Source organism: Poecilia latipinna, unplaced genomic scaffold, assembly GCF_001443285.1.
Source record: "Poecilia latipinna isolate Pla-1442-1.1 unplaced genomic scaffold, P_latipinna-1.0 Scaffold469, whole genome shotgun sequence".
NCBI classification, from domain to species: Eukaryota; Metazoa; Chordata; class Actinopteri; order Cyprinodontiformes; family Poeciliidae; genus Poecilia; species Poecilia latipinna.
In genome coordinates this window covers 26118-47406 of record NW_015113085.1, presented here as the reverse complement: position 1 = coordinate 47406, position 21289 = coordinate 26118, and the positions used below count along the sequence as shown (strand labels likewise).

Below are 21289 nucleotides of genomic sequence, written 5' to 3'. Positions count from 1 at the left end.
TTGTTCAGTTTTGGCTCAACAACTCCTCTGAATATGTTATTTGAGCAAATGACCTTTTTTTAGCCTGCACAGCATACTCCATGTAACAATCAATTACTAAAATAGTTGACAATTACTTCAATAATCAGTAATACATGTTATTTAGAAATGTGCAGCTCAAACATAAATATCAAGATTTGATAAACTGTATCAGATTATAGCATAAGCTAATTTACATCTGCAGTCCTGTGGAAGGTTACAAAAATGGATATACAATAATAAAATAAAACTAAAAATATAACATTACAGGCTGCTTTCTAATCAAAGTACACAAACAGACTTAATCACTGGCGCACACACAGTTAACGTTTACATATCTGAGCTGTCTTTAACAATATTTTATTTTCAAATTAAACTAAGATTTGAGAACTGGATGATGAACTACCTGGAACAGGTTCCACAGGTCCATGAAGTATCCGGAGAACATGAGTTTCTCCGTCTTGGAGATGAGGCAGTAAGTCATGAAGCTGAAATATTGCACCAGCTTGGTGGTCCCGTGAACGCTGGCGTCCACGTACAGCTTGGCCCGGCCCAGCAGCCCCAGCAGCAGGTTGTAGACCTGATGCAGCACCACGGTGGTGTCAGGGGACAGCGGCAGCTCGCGGGTGGGCAGGTGGAGGGAGCGAGTGGAGCGGAACATCTGGCGGAAGGAGTTACTGGGGATGAGGGAGACCAGGAGGTACGCGGCAGCTGCAGAGAAGACAGACCGACTCAGATTCACCCTCTGGACTGTAGATTATTTAACCACAACAACTTCAGCAATTCTTTGGGATGTCTTGTGTTTTATTGCTTTTTAAAGGGGATCTATTATGCAGAATTCACTTTTTGGACATTTTTACAATTCAATTTGAGTCTAAATTGCTTCTGAAAACAGCCCAAGTGCATAAAATATGTGGAAAATGAGCCTTTCAAAAAACCTTCTGAGTGTTGAGTCACAATTGATGGTCACTCTGCTGTTACCTAGCAACCCGAGTGGAACTCCAGCTCGCCGCCTAGCAACCCAAGCTGAGTTCCAGCACGTTTGGTCAGCTGGTTTTACTGCTGTACAATGGCTGCTGGAAAAGTCTAGTGTTTTGTTATCATCCAGAAACACTTGCTGCATTCTTGTTGGTTGTGTAGGAGGCTCAACTAATGCTGTTCAAAGATGTATGGTTTATAATTGTGCATCTGTGTGCTGCTGTGTAAACGTTGAGTTGGGGGCGTGGCTAGCAGCAGCTTACTGGGGTTTAAAGTGACAAGACGCCCAAATAAAGTTCATTCTGAAAGGAGCTAAAAATAGGCAGAACTGATCAGAATAAAATCTCATTATCTAGGAACGATTCTGTGCAAAAAATATATTTTACATGTTTTGTACAGCACATGGGCCTATTCTAACCTGTTCAAAGAAGCATGATAGGTCACCTTAAAAGAACTAAAATTAATTTATCTGAAAACAAATGGGAGCAAAATGGTGGCTGCCTCAACAGTTTTAATAACTTTAATGTTCACTAGCTGGGCTAACACAGAGGGCTCCTCACATGTGCGGACTCGGGGGTAGTTGTGCGCCAGAAGGAAGCGCTCCACCCAGTTCTCCATGTTCTGCAGCACCCAGCTGTGAGCCAGTTTGTTCCTGGGAGTCTGGACGGCCAGCCAGTCCAAACACTGGGAAGGGTTATACTCGATCACCTGTAGGGAAGCAGAGGGTTGAAACATTAAGGCCAAGTTACAGTCGCACTTTTCAAAGTTTGTGTTGAGCGCCAAGACAACGGTATGTATAGTTAAGGCGTATCTTGGAGACGTAATATCATAAAATGAGCTTTCAGAGGGTTTATAAAACGCCAGTGAGAGGGGAGCTGCTTTAGAAGAGCACCTCCCCAATCGTCCAGTTTGTGTGAACGATGGCGCAGGCGATCTGAACCGAGTGTCAAAAATTCAGAGGCGCCGCGACAGCGTGAGGCTCATGTTACGGTAATTATGATAACACCTTAAGGAGTGATTTGATCGATCAGATCGATTGGCTCTACTTGCCTCCCAGATCCTTTGGAGGATGTAGGAGGCGAAGGAGGGCATCCCCGGAGGTCCGCCTGCGAACTCCATCAACATGGTCAGCAGCTTGAAGAAAGGATTGGCAGCCTGATGGGAAAGAGGGAAACATTTATACCTTTACAAGGAGACGTGGTCAAAACTCTTTCTTCAGCATGTTTACATTATTTTAATGGGGTGGTATTATGTATTTTCCAGGAACTTAGTGCCATTTTACAGCACAATCGAGTAACCAAGTTGCCTTCAGTTAAAAAATGCTCTTTATATAGCATGCGATTTAAAAGAAATTAGATTTTGTTATTTAACGCCTCTGTCTCTTTAAGAACTCCTGCTCTTTATGAAACTCCGCCTTCAGGAAGTCATCACAACACGGCTCCTCTATTAACCCTTTAACAACGTTTTTACCACCATTTCACTGAGAAATATCTCTATAACGAGCCCAGCAGATGAGCAGCTCCACCAGGTGTTTGCTAATTGCTGCTGGCTAGTCTGAAGGAGCTGAGTGGGAATGGTTGCTCTATGAGGCAGAAGCTCAGAAACCTGGAAAATGCAGCTCTGAAGAGGAGCCAGGTCCAACCAGGCGTTTTGCACAGCTGGATGGTTGCCATGACGATTACAGGATTTCTCAAGCATGCGTGAAAGAATCAAAGCAACACTCCAGTTGTGCTGTTGTTGAGGGAGTAACACTATAACTTGGTGTAAAAGGTCAATTTTACATCATACTGCCCCTTTAAACAAGAGGATCTTGTTGTTACCTCAGGAGTGAGTTTGGCAATGGAGGTGAAGAGCATCGACACGATCTGAGAAGAAAAACAACCATTAGTCCATTTTTAAAAATAATCTATCGCTGATTTTAAAACTGCTGCTACCACACAAGCAACAGAAACCTACGTGTTCAGCCAGGCGGTTGTTATAGCGACAGAGGCTGAAGATGAGGTTGCAGGTCTGTCTGATGTTGATGCCGTCTCGGATGTGCTGGAACAGGAAGGGGAAACCTTTTCCTCCGGTCAGAGCCGCCATGTCGCTCTGGGAAAGAGTCAGATGTCTGGAGAGAGAGAGATGTGATTTTTATTTTGATTTATTTATTTTGAACAGATCAATATTCGCTCCGTCGTGTCTGCATCAGCTGGTCGAACCTCTCAGAGCGAGACTGCTCCACAAGCAAAGCGATGAGCGCGATCATCTTCTCCAGAGCAGCTGGACGATATTTCTCCTCTGCTAGAGACAAGATGTCCTCCTCTTCATCCTCCTCCTCTGCCTCTTCCTCTGACAGCACCTCAACCTGAGGCTGAGGAGGAACAAAGCTCAGTTCATCCCATTACGGTTACCTGCTGGCTGTGCAGTTTTACAGCAGTTATCTGTGTGTGAACTTACATTTTCTGGACCTTTGGTTCCCATGTAAAAGTGCACCATGATGGAAATGGCTTGTAGTGACAACAGGAACTGACTCTGTTCAACACGGGGAGAAGAGAAACAGAAATTTAGCTTTCAGATCTTTGAATGCGTGCTTTAGGTTTTTACTGGCTGAATAAATTCAGCTGGATCGTTTCTCAGCAGGTCACCAGAGAGTTCGATAAAAAAACATAACCATCCATTGATTCAGCGCCGTTGTGCTGAGGCAGAGAAAACGTTTACACCTCGGTGGGCTGAGTGCCAGAATAAACATGAAACGAACCTCTTCCTCCCCCATCTTGGCGAACTCGTAGAGAAAGGCGAAGTACTCGGTCAGGTGTTTGCTGTGAGGCTTGACGCCGTGCTCCATGATGGACAGAAGGGTCTTGACGAATCGAGTGACACAGGATCGACTCCCGATGTCCTCCACGGGGCCGTCCATGTCATCGGAGCTGAACGTACACAAGAGAAGAGAGGGGTGCACTGAAAGTTAGGCACAACACGGCTGATTAATACAAAACTACTCTGGGAAACTAAGTCAGAAACGTAAACTGCTGAGTGTAAAGTATCTATCACACTTTAACGCTGCATTTAAGGGAGGTGTGAATGCACCATTGAACTCTGATGCGAACTAAAAAGGTGAAGTCCAGTTCGCCCACAAAACTGCCGAGGTGAACAAAAGCAGGAAGCAGTGTGTAGTGTGGGGCATTCTGGGTAAATAAACCAAATCAAATGCGCCTGTTTAGTGCTAGAAGGAGAAATGGCTGCACTAAAATCTGATGCCTCTCCATCGTCATTTCATGAACAAATGTAAACCAGGATGTCATTTCCTTCAGTGTTTCCTGCTGCAGCGCCACCACATGCGAGAAGAGGAAAAGGCTTTTCAAAGCATCAACTGAAAATGTAACAAATGCTGCAATTTTGGTCCCCAATCCAATCGAATCTGCCCAACTACCAGGTGTGAAAACAAAATACAAACTGCATGAACTGCACATCATCACTGGACAAGTAAACGACAACAGCTGCAGAATCTCCATCAGCTCAGACGTACCCGTCCTCCATTCCTGGCTGCAGGTACAGGTGGGCGTGAACTGGCCGCAGCCTCTGGATGACATGAATGCACAACCTCTGGAACATCTGGAAGACAAAGTTTTACAAATGTTAGAACCAGATAGCACCGTTTAAGCTGTTTGCTAAGCAGATGTTTTTATAATTTTTTATTAAACTTTTATTCAACCTGATAAAACCCCCCCACTGAAATCAAGACCTGTGAAATTCAGACATTCAGTTGGATGCATTTCTATTCTTGCTCACCTGTCTGACGATCTGATTGGGGCATTTTATGAGGATCTGCATCGGCCACCAGTTATCGTCCGCCATCCGATCCAGAAACCACTGAGGAAGAAAAAAAGCAACTGAACATGTAGGAACGATATTTGATCACATAATACGAGTTGCATGACTTAAATAACTAACAAATTTTGTCCCAAAGTTTAATTAATGAAAAAAGAACAAGAACAAAAAAAGATATCAAAACTAGGTGACATACAAAGTCGTAAAAATGAGGGATTTATGAAATTAGTGCACAGAAAACAAATATTACAGACTAGCAAACCGCGGTATTGATCAATAAGCAAAAAGAACAAACAAGGAAAACAGAAAATAAAACATCAAAAAAGTGAGAGAAAAATAAAAAATATGAACAAATTTAAGGCTCAGTCAAAACACAGAACATAACCAACAAGCTTTTTATGTTGTGTGTTAAATAATACCAACAAAATGCTTTGATCTTTTCTTGACATTTTTTATCCCGGTTTTCTAATATTCCATGTTTTAATTAATTTTAGGATCACACAGATACTTTGGGTAGAAATAAGAAAGAGAAAAAAAAGGCAGAATAAATAAGTAAATAACTTAAGATGAAGGTTCAGCAGAGAATCGTGTTAAAGCTCAAACCTCGCAGGCTGCCTGGTTGTTGTTGAACTGCTTGGTGAGAAGTTCAATCCACTGCAGCATGGTGGGCTGGATGGTAAGGAACAACAACAGTTCATTTATTCTGAACAGAAACTGAATATCCTTCCACACTGGAGCACACGTTACCTTCTCTTTAGAGTGAATGAAAGTCTCAAGAACAAAAGATGTGCTGAGCTGCAAAAGAAAGAACATGAATAAAAGCTATTTTTTAAAAATATATATAATTTTTGATGCCGTTCGACGTTTTGTATAAAATTTTACTTTAGTCCATGAACTGACAGGAAGCTGAACAGTTTCTAACCTTTGCGGTCATGAGTGAGACGGCTTTAGGGTCCGGTAAGGTGCTGGGGATGCTGCTGCACAGCTGCCACATGAATCTGAAAACACAGCAGGAAATTAGAAAACAGCGAAGCAAAACGGTGATGCAGTAAAAGTAACAAGACTCACCCAAAATATGTGTGCTCAAAGATGTTTTTGTCCTGCAGAAACTGCATGTTGTCATGCCAAATCCACTGAAAGTGTCGCAGAGAGACTTAAGTGAGTGATGCTCGTCATAAACGTGAGTTAAAATTTAAAACTTAATGGGGAAAAAAATAACTGGCCACCTCGAGCAGATCAGGAGAGACATCAAAACTGAAATCTTTTCCGTTTTCTTCCTCCAGCTCCACTCGCTTGTAGAACAGCATGTAGGCACTGTGTGTCTGCACATCAGATCAGCACATAGATGCTGTTAAATCAGTTACATACAGAAAAAAAAAATCAAAACAGGAAATGAATTCTTACCTTCTCGAAGGAGAAATCCATGAACTTGTCGGTGACGGAGTCGTAGGTTTTGGTCTGATGGGTAAATAACAGAATGTGTCAGCGGGACGCAGTGATTTAATTTGTAAAGCAGCTGCGTCTCGTACCGTCATCTCTCCTCCGAAGCACTCGGAGGCCAGCTGGGCCGAGTCGAAGGGCTTCACCTCTGCATCGTTGAACAGATACCTGCAGGTTTTCAGAGACGGATGAGAAACCTGGAAATCCTCATCAGGATCAGGGATGCACCGACCCACTTTATTCACTTCCAATACCGACGTTTGAGGTTTGGCATCAGCAGATACCGATCCGATACATAAACATACATTCATTTACTTAAAATCTTTCTTTACTTTTTTTTTTTTTAATGAAGATGCATGAATAAATAAATGTGCTGAATTACACCAACAGGCCTGGTCACACATGTAAAAACAAAACTTTAGCTTATCAGTCAGTGCAATTAGGAGTAAAACAGCCAAAATAAATAATAAACTAAAACTGACAAAAGCAACAGATAAACTTCATCAAATCTTTCAAATAGTTCAGAAAGTTTGTCATTACTCAGAGCATAACACTGCAAAACCCCTAAATCCTACCAAGTAATTTTTGGTCTAATTTCAAGTGCAAATATATTTGGAATAACAAAACTAACTTACAAATAACTTTTCAGCAAGAAACAGGAACTTGTTTTAAGTCAATAATTCCTTAATATTGATGAAAAAGATACTTGTTCCATTGGCAGATTATTTCATGTTAAAAGTCAAATAACCTGCCAATAGGACAACTACCTTTTTAAATCAATAAAGGAATTATTTACATAAAACAAGCCTCTATTTCTTGTGGAAAAGTTACTTTTAAGTTAGTTTTGTCTTATTTCAAGTGTACTGAGATATTTACACTGGAAAATAGACCAAAATTACTTGGTAAGATTTTGTGTTTTTACAGTGAAAGCATAGAATTAGACTGAATAGATCTGCCCTTTTGGATTACCGATCCCCAATCTAGAATATTTAAAATATCGGTACCCATACAGCTATTAACACTGGATCAGTGCGTCTCTAAAAGCTGCAGAGCGTTACGCCAAAGCGCATGTCGACCCTCACCACTTGTTGTTCTTGTAGGCGTGGGGGTTGACGATGTCCCTGATGAAGCTGTAGTAATGGCCGCCGTCCGCGGTGCCCGTGTGCACGGTGACACCGATGAGGTCGTACTCGTAGCTCTCCGTAACGCTCTGCTCCCCCTCTTCCCGAAAACCTGAGGCACAAATCGGAGCAGAAGACGACACAAAGTCAGGAACTAGTTTCATTTTTTAACGTCAGCAAACGGTAAGACGTTACATCGCAGCTACATTTTAAAGTCTAAAACACAAGTTGTTTTTCTACATGGACATTTGAAAACAGGAAAAGTAAAAGGTGAGTTTGTCATGATTCAAGCAGGAAAGGGTTAAAACCAAAAACACATGTTGAGCATTTTGGTACGGACCCTCTTTGCGCTCTCCTTTGCCCATGAGGAAGTCCTCCGTGTAGGGAGTCATGTCGAGGCGCAGCGGGAAGGAGAAGTGTGTGTTCACCTTCTCCTTCATCATGGTCACCATGTTGAATGTGTACCTCATGGTGTTGAAGCTCAGGATGCGCGGCAGCTTCTTGAAGCAAGCTCTGAGGGACCAAAGATGGCCAGCGGTGAGACGACAGTCGCCACTCATCTCTTATTGTAGGAAGTGCCTGGATTCTCTCACCTTTTCTCTGCGCGGACCTTCTTGCCGCACTGCGAGCAGGTGTACATGTTGTCGCCTTCCAGCGTGTCCTTGATGGTCACCTCGTCCAGAGACTCCTAATTAAGAAACGAGAGCCGGGAACTAGGATGTGATGGCAGTTCTTGGAAGTGAGAAACCCTACGCAGGATCCGAAGCTTACGTAGATGTTCTTCATGTCCGCCACTTGACATCTGACTGTGTAAAACTCCTCTGCAGTCTGACTGACATGGTCACAATCCTGCAAGAAAAACTAAAATCATTTACAGCCAACTGTCACGTCTTCAAATGAGGCTGAAGCTTTAAAAGTTGACCTCTGAAGTTTTGATTGCAGAAATGCGCAGATTTGATATTAATATCTGTATCGGCCCATATATTGGGAAAAACATTAGATTATTATTGTGTCGGATCCAGAAGGGCAGATCTGTTTAGTCTAATTCTATGCTTTATTATGCTTTTATTACTTATTTTATAATATATCTAGAATTCCTAGTTCCACTTTCTGAACCAATTGAAAGGTTTGTTGCTGTTTATTGTCAACCCGGTATTCAACTGCTGTACTGGCGCAGAGTTAGAAAATTAATTTGTAATTCAATACATTTATGTCTGTGTTTAAAAAAAGAAATGCTTTAAGTCAAATCAACATCTTTTCTGGATCATATCAGCCGTTATTCAACCTCTAATATTTGTATTGCATCTTAAAGTAGCTCAATCCTCGCCCAGAAGAGCGAAATGAAAAGCAATTTAAAGAAAGAGATGCAGTATCGGCCGTTATTTGTGCCGTTTTTGCAGTGGAAATGGTCAGAATAGCGGACAGAACCGCACTGGCCCAAAACGCTCAGTGGAAAAAAAGCATTATTGTGTTTTAATGCTGCACAAATTCCCAAACCAGAGGTGTAAGAACAGACTGATCCTGGAGAGAAAACTAATGTCTCTATTCTGCAGAGTATTAATTGGCTTCTACTCAATAACTCCCAAACAAAGGTGTTTATTAGCTGGGAAATAATGAGGCATGTTGCAATGTTTCCAGATGCAAAAGACGAAGGGGAGTTAAACAAAAATATTCCAATATTTTTAACATTTTCTCTGTTTTCTCTGCAAAAGTAACTTCACCACTAACAGTTAATATGGAAACACGACATTGAAGCACAGCTTCAAATCACCGACGCATATTCTCCTATAAAAGAGTTTATTCAAAACAAGTAAAAACAAAATGCTTAAAGTAAAGTTGTTTACTCACCAGAGAAACAACGTTGTTGGTGATGACGCCTCCAAACAGAGTCTTTACCGTGTTTTTCTGTAGAGCAACATAATTAATGGGATTAATTTAAAATGGAGTCATGGTGTCTTTGTCTAATTTTGTCTTAAATATTCCACATTTTCTACATTTCACGCCTCAGAACCATTCTTTAGAGAGACCGTACTCATATTTGAGTGCTCACCAGCTCCTGGGACATTTCCTCGATCTTGGTGATGAGGTCGGTGAAGAACTCGGTCATGTCTTTCTGCTCGCCGGTGTTCAGAGGCTGTTTGTCCATCGTATACGTTTTGCAGAAAGGTCGAGGGTTGTACGCCTTCCTCTCGCTCTCCTGAACACACAGACAGATGAACAACATCATGGAGGTTAACTGCACCTCTGTGACGCAATTAAATGCAAGTTTGTGCTGGTTATCATTTAAAATAATAAAATAAATTCAGGTTTGTGGTTGTGATGTTTAGAAAATGTGATGAAGTCGAACATGGAAAGCTTACCATGAGATAGGTGAACATCTTTTGCAGCTCCAGCAGCGTCGTCTTGTGTTTGATCTCCTCAGAGTACTGCACACACACAAACAATAAATACTTTAAACTATGTAATGAATTTAAATCAGGGTTTGAAAACTTTCCACAATAAAAAAAATTCCAAGCACTTTTCCAGCATCACACTTTGGACATAAAAGCAATATAAAATAAATAAAGAGAGTTTAAATTCATTTGTGGCATTTATTGCAGATATTAATAATGTCATAATACTTTAACATTCTGCCGCAGGGATAACTTATGCTAAATCATAACAAAATGTTATGTTTTGAAATGTCCCTTTCTCACACACACCATATACAACCAACTGGTTCGAGAACAAAACACTTAGAAAATATCCCTTTTTCAATCATTTTTTACATATAAAATATAAGCCCACATTTATTCCTGAAGTCATTGAGACATTAGGAATAATAAATATTCAACACACCGAAACATTCAAAAGAAATCTTGTTGGGGTAAATTACGTTCCATCCCAAAATACAAAGAAATCTGTAAAAATTACATTTAGCAATAGAAATAATGATGGTAATTCTAACCAACCTGAAATAAGAAAAGTTTAGTCTGATTTAACTTCAGAGAAAAAAAATGGGTCTTTATTGGGTGGTGGAAAATATCAGGTTTCAACTGTAATTAATGTTTGAATATCAAACACTTTGTATGGAAATCAAGCACTTTCCTTGAGATCACTTTGCTAAAGTTCAAGTTAAGGCACCGCAGGGACCCGTTTAAATGTTCCTGAGCAGCTGCAGCTCCTGACCTGTGCAGTGAAGACGGCTTGTCGGGCCTCAGGGATCATGTACAGCTGCTGGATGGTGGACGCCATGTAGCAGGTTGCTCCGAGGTTCGTCAGCCCAACGAAGCGGCACTCGGCCCGGACGTCGTCGTGGGGCCAGTAGTCCCACTTATACGGGGCGTGAGAAGCTGGAAGGAAACAACAAATCACTGCGTGGAACTTTTTTTACTCTGCAAGGACACAATTCAGACACTGATGGGCCTTTTCCATGGATGCCGTTCGGAGCCCGCTCCGGTTCCTGCGAGTGTTTTAAACCAGTGTTTCATGTTTCTACAGAAAAGACAAAACTTTGAGGTTCCACTGTGTTCCAGTTGGGCAACGCAGAATATCTGGTTTTACTGTGCAAACCGTGACGTCGTCACATGAACAGAGACAACAAACCGGCATGGCAGCTTGATAGGAAAGATATAAGAGGTAAGATAAAAGATAACAAAATAAAAAGATAAAATATAAGAAAAGAACATATGAGGTAGAAGATAAAAGGTAAGATGACAAGTTAAAATAAGATCAGGTGGTATTAATGTAAGTTTTATCGAGTTGAAATTTGGGCTGTTTTATTGAAGTTGTGCTGGTTTTACTTTGTTTAGGCTGGAAACTGTCAGACCTGGCAACCCTGCTGCGAGGCGCACGACAGCGAGCCAAACGCAGCTACAACCTCATCATTAAAAAAAAAAAAAACACGCAGCTGGCATGGCCACATGGAAACGTCAAACCGGCGTTCTGAAATTTATCTGCTCTGGAACCTTTTTCAAAAACTATCGTTTCTAACGTCCCTAGATGCTAAATCCATGTGGAAGCAGAGCCTAAAGCACCAAAACGACTTTAGCGGATAGAAATCGTCTCAGTGTTGGGGCAGAGAGAGGAAGCAGCTGTTCTTACACTGCATGTGCTGCGACATGACCCAGTTGTGCAGCAGCCGGTAGTTCTCCACCGAGCCCTTCACCATCTCCACCAGCAGGTCGTAGGCGGCCGCGCGGGCGGGGTGGGACTTGCACTTGGGCTGAGCCCGGTCGGCCAGGCTGGGCAGGAGGAAGAGGAGGTTGTAGACGTCCCGCAGAAACTCCTGTCCCTCGCGGGAGAACTTGAACGGCGGCTTGTGCTTGAGGACGCTGGTGGCGAGACGCAGGAGGCCCGTCAACCCGTCGTCCTCGATGTTCCCGTCCTGCTGGTCCAGGATCTCCCGGCTGGGTGTGAAAAGGAAAACCAAACCCAATCAGTTGGCTTCGCAAAAGTCAACACATCACTCAGTATGAGCCGAGAAATATCAGGGACACTTTATTTGAAGGGGTGACATGACTCTGTAATAAACATGAAGGATTCTTCATGAATGTTTGTTTTCATGAAGTGTTGTTTGGTAAATAAAGACACTTTTAATGTAAAGTTGACTTTTTTAATGCAAGTTTTAATGCAACTTTGCATAAAAACGTCATTACTTACAGAATAATGCTAATTATTTGAAATAATATAATCATTATAATATCAAATAGTGACAATGTCATTATTTGTCATTCTCAAATAATGTCATAATGTCATCCAAGTCTTACTAAAAAGTTACTTGTAAGATAGTTTTGTCTTCTTTAAAGCTTATTTGGAGTAGAAACCAGACCAAAAATACTCGGTAAGATTTTGTGTTTTGCAGTGACGTCATTATTAACCGAATGACGCTTCATGCTAAGGATCATAAACATTCATGAAGACCCCTTCATGTTCATGACAGCATCATGTCGGTCTTATGCACACCCCTTCAAATAAAGTGTTTGAGTCACCCATCTGCAGCTGTCCCACCTCCTGATGCAGTCGGCGAGGTGCCGGGCGAGAGCGTCGAGGTCCAGCAGCGTGGTCTGCATCGTGCCGGTCAGCGACAGAGAGGGAGAGACCTTCTGTGAGTTCAAACAGACCAATACTAGCAGCAGCTCAAAGCAACACCAGGAAGATGAAACAAACTGTGCATGAACGCGAGGACAGCGCTCTGACGCTCCCACCTGGCTGGCATCTTTCACGTGGATGTTATCGATGAGTTTGCAGAGAAGCCAGAAATATTCCTTACAGCCGGTCCGCAGCAGAGGCTCCTCCTCGTAATCCTCCACCTGCAGATACAAACTGTGAGTAAAGCTCACAAAAATGCAAACCTTGTTGGTAACCCGCTAATATAAAAAAACAAAATTGCAATTATGTTGCTTCCATTAAATTAGGAATAGTTATGTAATGGAGATTTGTTTCCACTAGTTTTGTGAAATACATTTATTTTGATGAAGCTTATAAACACCTCAATATAGCACAAATTTATTTATTTTTTTAATTGGTCCATCTCTGTTGAGCAAATGCATTTTTGTAATTCCAATTTCTGCAGCTTTTAGGTCAATGGAAACATGGCTGTTGACTCCTCTGCTTCCAATATGAATAAAAAAGGACAGCTCACAACACGAAGGCTGGAAAGAAATATTTAACACAATTTGAATATAATTCCTAAACCTGGCAAGACAGATCTCCGATTAGATGCATCACAATAACCAATTACGATGGACAATAAATTCTCCCAGACGTTATTGCGATAATATTGTTGTTTTGAGACCATTTTCAAGCAATATAAGGATGATAATGCAAGAACACATTCTCAAAGATCAATAAGCTTGAATTTTTAACACTTAACATTGGAACTGGAAGCCATTTTAAAAAACCAAAACAAATAAAATGGATCCTCAAGTCTCTGTCATTTCAAAAAACGGAGCTGCTTGATACCAAAGCACCAGAGTGAAGACTTTTGTCTTTCAGTCTTTGGTAGAAAGAGAGAAAGAAACTAGAAAAACAAACATGCAAATGGAAATGATCAAGCCTGTTTGTGTTCATCATGGATTAATTGATTTTCTGCTTATTGTGACGGGCTTTTCTCCTATTGGTGAATTTTAGTTTTTACCACCAAGCTTCTCCATCTTTGCTCATGAAGTTGTGTCCCAGTTTTTCTTACCCCATCAAGGGGACAATGTCTCGAAGAAACCAACTGGATTTTGTGTAGCAAAGCTCAAATTGAGTCAAATCATCGTCCCAGAGGACCACTGACACAGAGTGTAGCTTGCCAGCTCCTTTTCTGGACCAACATCTGCAGGTGTTTGTGTGCAGTAAACTCACCCGTAGTGGTTTGAGAGCCTGAGCATCAGGCAGGAATTTGAGCAGCGTGGAGGCGGCAAGAAGCAGAAAGGATCGGTTGATGGACTCTCCACCCTCCAAACCGGACAGGGAGAGCTTGTAGAGGCCGTTACACGCCTCGTGCCTCACGGCCGGCTAAAAAGAAAAGCAATAAATCAACTTTAAATTTAAAGCACACTTTATCTTGTTGCTTCACTGTGCTCTGCTACAACAAACAAAAACTATAAATATGTCCATAAACACTCTGTCACTAAAACAAAACATGCTTTAAAAATAATAATCCAGGAGAAATTGGGCTGGATTGAAGGTGTTGGAATCGTGTAATGAAGGAGGGTTGAGCGGCGCATATATAGCCATGATTGACAGCGCTAAGACCCACCTCCTGGCTGTGATTGGTTGTTTTAGCTCAACTCATAATGACAGTTTCAACAAATACGTAAAAAAAAAAAAAGATTAAAGTTGCATACTGCAGCTTTAATAAAAAAGTTTAAAATCTCCGTCTGGATATTTTGGCTTATTTTAATTGCATGAAGTTCTTTAAATGTCCTGTGAGTAAATAATTTCTCCCATTTCTCCATAACAACTGGAACTTTCAATGTCTAGCAGTTTTTACAATTTACAGTCTATTAAGAGTGTTTCATCAGATTAAAATGAAGAAAAACATGCTTCCTGCAACGGCAGGTGCGAAATTACTGTAACGTCTCCCTTTTCAGAAAACGTTGGAATTTTTCAGGTAGCGCAAAAATAACGCAGCGTTACGGTACCGCAAAGTCGGCTTGTAAAAATGTGTTGTTGCTAAGTTAATCACCAGGTAAAGCAGCAGAGAGTGTGTGCTAGACATCAATAAAGTGGTGTAACTGCCGGTATGTGAAGGTCGTCTTAGAGCAGGATGTTCTGCTCTGAGGAAAACCGCTTAGAGACTTTATCCTTGTTGTTATGAGATTAAATCAAACTCTCAAAGACAAAAGATTCAGTTCTTATTTAACCGTAACAAGCGGCTCACCTCAGGAACCAGCAGCGTGAGCTTCTTGAGCCAATCGTGGAGGTGGTCGCTGTCGGCCAGGCTGGACTTCACAGTGGACGAGCAGTGAGCCCAGCTCACCAGCAGCCACATCGAGTAGTGAGTCACTGCAGCAACAAAAACCACAGCGTCAGGATGAAAAAACATCTGATTTGTTTCCACTCCTACTCATCAGGACTTCTAAAGGTTTATATATTTGTTGTTTGGAGCCAAGTGGCATCAACTCTTACCTTCATGCCGCGACCTGTGGTCAGACTGAGCCTTTAGGACTCTGAAGCAAAAACAGAAAAATGTAATTTATTATTCATCTCGTTAGAAAACTTAAAGGGGCAGCATTATGTATTTTATAGGACAATCAAGTAACCATGTTCCCTTCAGTTGTTATAAAAATGCTATATAAAGCTCTGGAAAAACTAAGCAAACTGCACCGAACCGCGTTGAAAACCTCCTGGTTGTCCCACCAAATACTGATTTCTGAACTCTTCCTGAGTTAAAACATTAATGTTGTTGCTTTTAAATAAATATTAACTTGTTTTCTTTGCATTATTTGAGGTTTGAAAGCGCTGCATCATTTTAGTTATTTTGCCCATTTCTCATTTTCTGCAAATAAAAACTAAATTACTGCTTGTAACTTCAGAGACATTTCGTCAGCAGTTCATAGAATAAAAGAACAAAGTTAATTTTACTCAAACATGAACCTATAAAGAGTAAAATCAGAGAGACTGATCATTTTAAGAGATCTCTCATTTGTTCCCACCCAGTGCTGTATATCAAATATAACCTAATAGAAATTTGACTTCTTAATTTAATGGCTTTAAATTGTCCCTCTGTCTCTTTAAAAGCTCCTTATCTTTCTGAAACTCTATTAACCCTTTAACAATGTTTTTATCAGTGTGGCACCGACAGTAGCTCCTATAATGAGCTCAGCAGTTCTACCAGCTGTTTGCTAATTGCTGCTGGCTAGTCTGAAGGAGCTGAGTGGAGAAGTCGAATGCGAGGGCTGATCTGTAAGGCAGACGCTTGGAAACTGCAGCTCAGAGGAGGAGCTAGGTCCATCCAGGTGTTTTCCACAGCTGAATGGTTGCCATGGCGATTAAAAGACTTCTCAAATCCACATGAAAGAATTAAGGCAATCCTCCAGGTATATTTTTGATGAGTGAATAACAGTATAACATGATATAAAGCTAAAAAAAAAAGTCATTTTTACATAACACTGCCCCTTAAAAATGAGTGAACAATTTCTTGAGCCGCTGCTCACCTGTGTGCGAGGTTGTCGTAGGTGTAGGCCACATTGATGAGCCGCTGAATCAGGTTGGTGCCCTGAACGAGACTGAGGAAGACCTGAGAGGAGAGGAATGATCAGGTGAGCGGTTCAGAAAGTCTCCTCATCAACCATCAGCCGACCGGAGCACCGACCTCTGTAAGGCGCGGGATGTGCAGGCTTTTTCCGTGCTCCACCGTGGATTTGCGGGATTTTCCAGGCCACGCCCGTTTGCGTTGGCTCTCGGCAAGGCCGGACCAGGAAAAGACGTCGTGGTAGGCCAGGTCCAGGTCTGCGGGGTCGACTGCGAACTGGCAGATCAGCTTCAGGAGGCAGGCGAGGCAGTCCAGCTGCCACTGCAGGCAAAACGAGTGGAAAACACACAGTCAGAGAAAACATGGTCATGTATCCTCACAATCATGAATAAATGACAAAAGTTTTGAAAGAATCTCTGAGCCCATCGCTCCAGATTTCTTTTTACGGCTGCTAGTCTTATTTCTGTTTGTAGAGTTTATAAAACTCAGATGAATCTGGGTTTTTCCATACAATCCAAATCTCTTTCTTCTTTTAAACAGATTTTTATCAGAAAGTAGGAGCTGTGTTAGCTGCACCTGCTCTTAGACATGTCATGTGACTGCTGCAAAGCAGAGTTCTGCAGAAAGCAGCCGAAACAATTGCCATTAAAAATTAGGACGTACAAAGCAAAGAAGGAGAAAAGTTTTTTCTGTGAATTTTGCACCTGGTTAACTTTAACTGAATTACCATCTGTTACAAGCTGGATTATCAACAAGTCATATTAAAGCTAGTTAGCATTAGCTCAGCATATTATGTGGGATATAATAGAGAAGATGTAATACTGAGAGAAACATTTCAATAAAGAATCAGAATGAGACTTGTCAACAAACTCCTGTTTCACATGTGGTTGAAGCTAAAACAGGATTTCTCACCACAGTCCAGGACTCCTGATCTTTGGGCTCCAGGATGCCAGAGTTGAAGATCTCCAGGAGCAGCTGGAGACCTCCAGATGAAACAAACTGCAGTACGGCGTGAGGAGTGTAAATCATCAGGTACGCCATTAAATATTCAACATGTTGTTCTGATTTTACTGTCAGCTGTTTCCTGTACCTTGCAGCTCCAGGTGTTCTTGCTGTTTTCTATCTGATCTTCACTGGAGTCGTCAGAGTCTGGGTACAGATCGCTGTAGCTGCCCTGAAAACGCACAGACTGGAGTTAAAAACACTCACTCCCAATACGCACTTCGATTCAGAGTCTGACGTTTGTGTTTTAAAGGCCATTCTTAAATATTTGATGAGGAATTTGTACATCCAAACCACCAATAAGCTTACAGGTGTGAGCTTGAGAAAGGACAGAAAACATCAGTAAATCAAACTTTAAAACCCACAGATCAGAAATTCACCAAAACAACTGAAAAAGTGGACCTGACTTCACGGCTTGAATGTTTATAGTTTGTGGAAATGAAGATATTGTCTCAAGTATCTGAGCAACAGGCTCATTTAGAAAACTGAACTTATTTTATTATTTAAGCTTCATATAATTATAATTGGGTTTCTAACATTACCTGTGAATAAAACAGAAAGTTACTTAATTTGTTTTCCCCCCAAAATTAGTGTACGGTCATTTATTTGAGCAGTAAACTTGTATTTATGGATAGAAATCAAACTAAATAATTGACTTTATTCTGTAAATCAGCTCTGGTCTACCTGGATTTGTGCTAACCTCACTTGATTTACCGCTTGTACTGCAAAAATACTAAATCTTATCAAGTATATTTAGTCAAATTTCTGGTGCAAATATCTTAATACACTTGAAATAAGACTAAACTAACCTACAAGTAACCTTTTGAGCTTGTTTTAAGTAAGTAAGTAAGTAAATCTTTAATAGTATTTAAAAAGTACTTGTTCCATTGAAAGATTATTTCCCTCATAAAGCAAATAATCTGCCGATGTGCACGTAATTATTTCCCAATTTTAAGGAATTATTGACTTAAAACAACCTCTGATATCTTGCTGAAATATTACTCTCAGTCAGTTTTATCTTATTTCAAGTGTAATTAGATATTTACTTTAGAAACTTGACCCAAAATACTTGCAGCGTAGGAAGAAAAACACACCAGAGACCAGGTTTGAAATGTGGGTTGTGCTTCTCTTACAGTCGACTCTCTGTGGATGCGCCTGTTGGGTTTTCCCAGCGCCTCGATGATCTCCAGCGCGTACAGCAGCTTGTGGGGACTTTTAATCCTCAACAGCTCCTTCCAACAAAGGCCCTCCCCGCTCTGCAGTTACAGACAGAAAGAGTGAGTTTTAGTGTTTTGTCTGCAACTGACTCATGGGAACGATCTGTTCATTGTTGTGACTAACCGCCTCGTCTGAGATGTTCTGGAAGGCCTGCAGCATCTTGGGACACGTAGGGAGGAGCATGAGCAGCTCCCAAACCCGACGGGACAGATTCTCTGCGTGGAGGTGGAGCTCCTCGCAGCGTGCGCTCTGGATTAAACACACACAGGTTTACAGGCTAGAAAAGCACTAAATGTAATAAACAGAGAAGGGAAGGACAGCTGCAGCACCTCTGGGCTCTCCTGCAGCTTCTCTGTGTTTGGACTGGGAGGTTTGAAACAGGCCAGCATCTCCAGCAGGTCGAACAGCGTGGTGAGGTGTGGCTCCTGGAGGAGCAGCAGCATGGGGATGTGCTCCTTCTGCGGCGGAGGCAGACAGGAGGCCGGCAGCTGGACGCCCTCCCCCTTCCTCTCCCTCCGTGGCGCTCCCAGAGAGACAAACACCATCTGCGGACGGACACACACACACGCATGACGTAGCAACGGGTCACCTGGAATCAGGAGCGTTTTTTCTGTAAACCGTTGTGACGAGTCACCTGCATGTCTTTAAATCCCAGCTCATGCAGAGTCTTTTCGTCGTAATCTGTAGTGAGTTCGTGGCCGGAGGAGATCATTCGAACTGGTCCCATCAAACCACCTGCAGGGCACACAACAGGTGTAAAACACACGCTGCTGGGACACTGGCAGCAGCCTAACAGCCACCTTGAACAGGTTAGAGTAGAAACATGGGCCAATCGGAACATGAGCATTACATTTTTTGTAAAGTGTAATGAGATTTTAAAGTTCCTTCCAGGATGAGCCTTTTAATGCGTCTTGTCACTTTAAATCCAAATAAGCAGCTGTTGGCCACGACCCCATCTCACAGTTTGTGTCAACATTATTTAATTTCCCTTTCGAAACAAAGTATTGTTGATTTGGATTGAATATGGTTACACTTTTCCGTGTAAATGGCTGCAAATAGATCCACAATTACACAACCGTACATCTTTGAAAAGCACAAGTGGAACCTCCTGCAAAGTGTTGTCAACAACAAAACAAAACTTGTCTTTTCCAACAGCCATTGTACAGCGAATACAGCGGTAAAACCAGCTGACCAAACGGGTTGCTAGGTAACAGGGCAGGGCTCGGCTTGGGTTGCTAGGTAACAGGGCAGGGCTCGGCTTGGGTTGCTAGGTAACACTGCAGTGCCTGTTGATTGCGACTCAACAAGTGGGAGGTTTTTGAAACCGTTCATTTTATAGACACCAAAATATATTAAACTGTGTGGGCTGTTTTTAGATGCAGCAGCGATCTAAATGAAAGTATAAAAATGTGCAAAATGTGAATCTCGTTCTTCCTCCTCAAGAGTTGAATAAGCACAGTAAAAGGTTAGTCGACCTGGGAAGTCGCCCTGCTGCCGGCTGCTCTGACCGAACTCCTGCAGCTGCGCCTGCTGGTTCATCTGCTCCTTCTGCAGGTTCTCGTACCAGTGGGTCACCTCAGCCCGCAGGTCAGCAACCTGATCACTGGGATACATCTCAATGGTCATCTGTAAAACAACAACAAAAACAGCTGAGTCTCGGCCATCTAATGTAAGAGAAGATGGTGAACACCGTCTGAAGTCAGATTTCCCACTGGGAAACTGAGAGCAGCTCCAACTACACCCAGTTATGACTTAAACTGTGAACTATGCTTTTCAATATGGCTGCTTCTCACATAAACAGTTATAAGCTGTGGTGGAAATATGCTTATACATGTAACAGTGAGTCTTAAATCAATCAACAAATCAAAAGTGTTTGCTTATGGAAAATAAAACTTAAAATTATGTTTGTGAGAAACAATACCTGCATTTTCATTATAAATGTGCACAAGACTTTGTCAATATTCCACTAATGTTGGGGGGAAATACACAATGTCACAATTGCATTAAAGAGGAAAAGTAATTAAAGAAATCACATGAATAAGTTTGTTCACTTGACAAGTCATTAAAAAACATCCTCTTCCCACCACTTCCTGTCGTCTTCTTCATATTTTCCAGCAGTAGCAACATCTGGTTGTGGATTATGATGTGATAAAAGTGTTTCCATTGTGAAATACACAAATTCTGATACATCCCATAAAAAAAAAAAAAATCACCTTTCTACAGAAAAATGTGAGTTTTTTTTAAATTGGCATGCTTCTATTGAGCAAAAATATTTTCATAATTCCAATTTGAGCAATAATCAATGGAAACACAGCTAATGTTTAACTTAAAATTCTGACTTCTTAACCAGAACATCAGCATTATTTCTATCCACTTTACTCCAACATAACACTTTGTGCAGGTCTATTCCAGTAATTTAAATTCATCTGAATGTGACAGAATGCCAAGAACGTTTCTAGGAGCCGACTGGCTGTGCAGAAACTCACCTTGTCAGGAAGGCCAGCAGGCTGACAGACGATCCTGAGAGGCAGAGACTGTTTGTCACTCAGAGCTTTCAGATGGCTGCTGATTCCCGTCCCCTCGATCTGCCACTGCCGAAGGTGATACGCAAACCTGCCGCAGACAGGACACACAATAACATCATCATAAATAAAGCCAGCTTTCTGTGTGTGTGTGTGTGTGTGTGTGTGTGTGTGTGTGTGTGTGTGTATGCGTGTGTGTACCTGCGTCGGAAGGCCTCTAGGTGCGTTTTGAGCATGAGCAGCCCCCGCTCGATGCTGGTCAGGCTGGAGTGACCGTCCTTCTCCATGTTGGCTGAGGCCATCAGGAGGCTCTCCATGCACTTCCTGATGAACTCCTGCTCCTTCTCCAGGCCCGTCTTACCAGCTGCAAACACATAAAATTTAAAATTTTCAAAACCCAATTAGAGGGATCGGTTAAAGATGTCCAAACTTTGCACCATGTGTACCAAAATAATGGGTTAACAAAAAACATTTTAAAAAAATAAAATCACCCAAAATGTTGATTTTTTTTTTTT

General features: G+C 41.7%; 1 protein-coding gene across 1 annotated transcript in view; it reads right to left on the bottom strand.

Annotated features, from left to right (window-relative positions):
- Positions 1–21289, bottom strand: part of LOC106951710 (ubiquitin carboxyl-terminal hydrolase 34-like) — a 52051-nt gene that overhangs the window by 8021 nt on the left and 22741 nt on the right. The window contains exons 20-61 of the mRNA XM_015039382.1: positions 20976–21138; positions 20739–20865; positions 19728–19878; positions 18887–18987; positions 18582–18797; positions 18376–18501; positions 18168–18290; positions 17123–17206; positions 16945–17031; positions 16153–16353; positions 15995–16077; positions 14967–15007; positions 14719–14843; positions 13698–13850; positions 12554–12658; positions 12357–12451; positions 11451–11755; positions 10536–10699; positions 9728–9793; positions 9418–9564; positions 9216–9272; positions 8139–8216; positions 7961–8055; positions 7708–7880; positions 7329–7479; positions 6336–6414; positions 6211–6264; positions 6033–6128; positions 5875–5939; positions 5729–5804; positions 5554–5601; positions 5410–5475; positions 4768–4848; positions 4505–4590; positions 3737–3905; positions 3436–3510; positions 3198–3349; positions 2953–3106; positions 2817–2861; positions 2047–2151; positions 1557–1704; positions 425–729 (exon numbers count right to left, since the gene is read on the bottom strand). Of these exons, the coding sequence (XP_014894868.1) occupies positions 425–729; positions 1557–1704; positions 2047–2151; positions 2817–2861; positions 2953–3106; positions 3198–3349; positions 3436–3510; positions 3737–3905; positions 4505–4590; positions 4768–4848; positions 5410–5475; positions 5554–5601; positions 5729–5804; positions 5875–5939; positions 6033–6128; positions 6211–6264; positions 6336–6414; positions 7329–7479; positions 7708–7880; positions 7961–8055; positions 8139–8216; positions 9216–9272; positions 9418–9564; positions 9728–9793; positions 10536–10699; positions 11451–11755; positions 12357–12451; positions 12554–12658; positions 13698–13850; positions 14719–14843; positions 14967–15007; positions 15995–16077; positions 16153–16353; positions 16945–17031; positions 17123–17206; positions 18168–18290; positions 18376–18501; positions 18582–18797; positions 18887–18987; positions 19728–19878; positions 20739–20865; positions 20976–21138 (5021 nt within the window). The remainder of the gene's footprint in view (positions 1–424; positions 730–1556; positions 1705–2046; positions 2152–2816; positions 2862–2952; positions 3107–3197; positions 3350–3435; positions 3511–3736; positions 3906–4504; positions 4591–4767; positions 4849–5409; positions 5476–5553; positions 5602–5728; positions 5805–5874; positions 5940–6032; positions 6129–6210; positions 6265–6335; positions 6415–7328; positions 7480–7707; positions 7881–7960; positions 8056–8138; positions 8217–9215; positions 9273–9417; positions 9565–9727; positions 9794–10535; positions 10700–11450; positions 11756–12356; positions 12452–12553; positions 12659–13697; positions 13851–14718; positions 14844–14966; positions 15008–15994; positions 16078–16152; positions 16354–16944; positions 17032–17122; positions 17207–18167; positions 18291–18375; positions 18502–18581; positions 18798–18886; positions 18988–19727; positions 19879–20738; positions 20866–20975; positions 21139–21289) is intronic.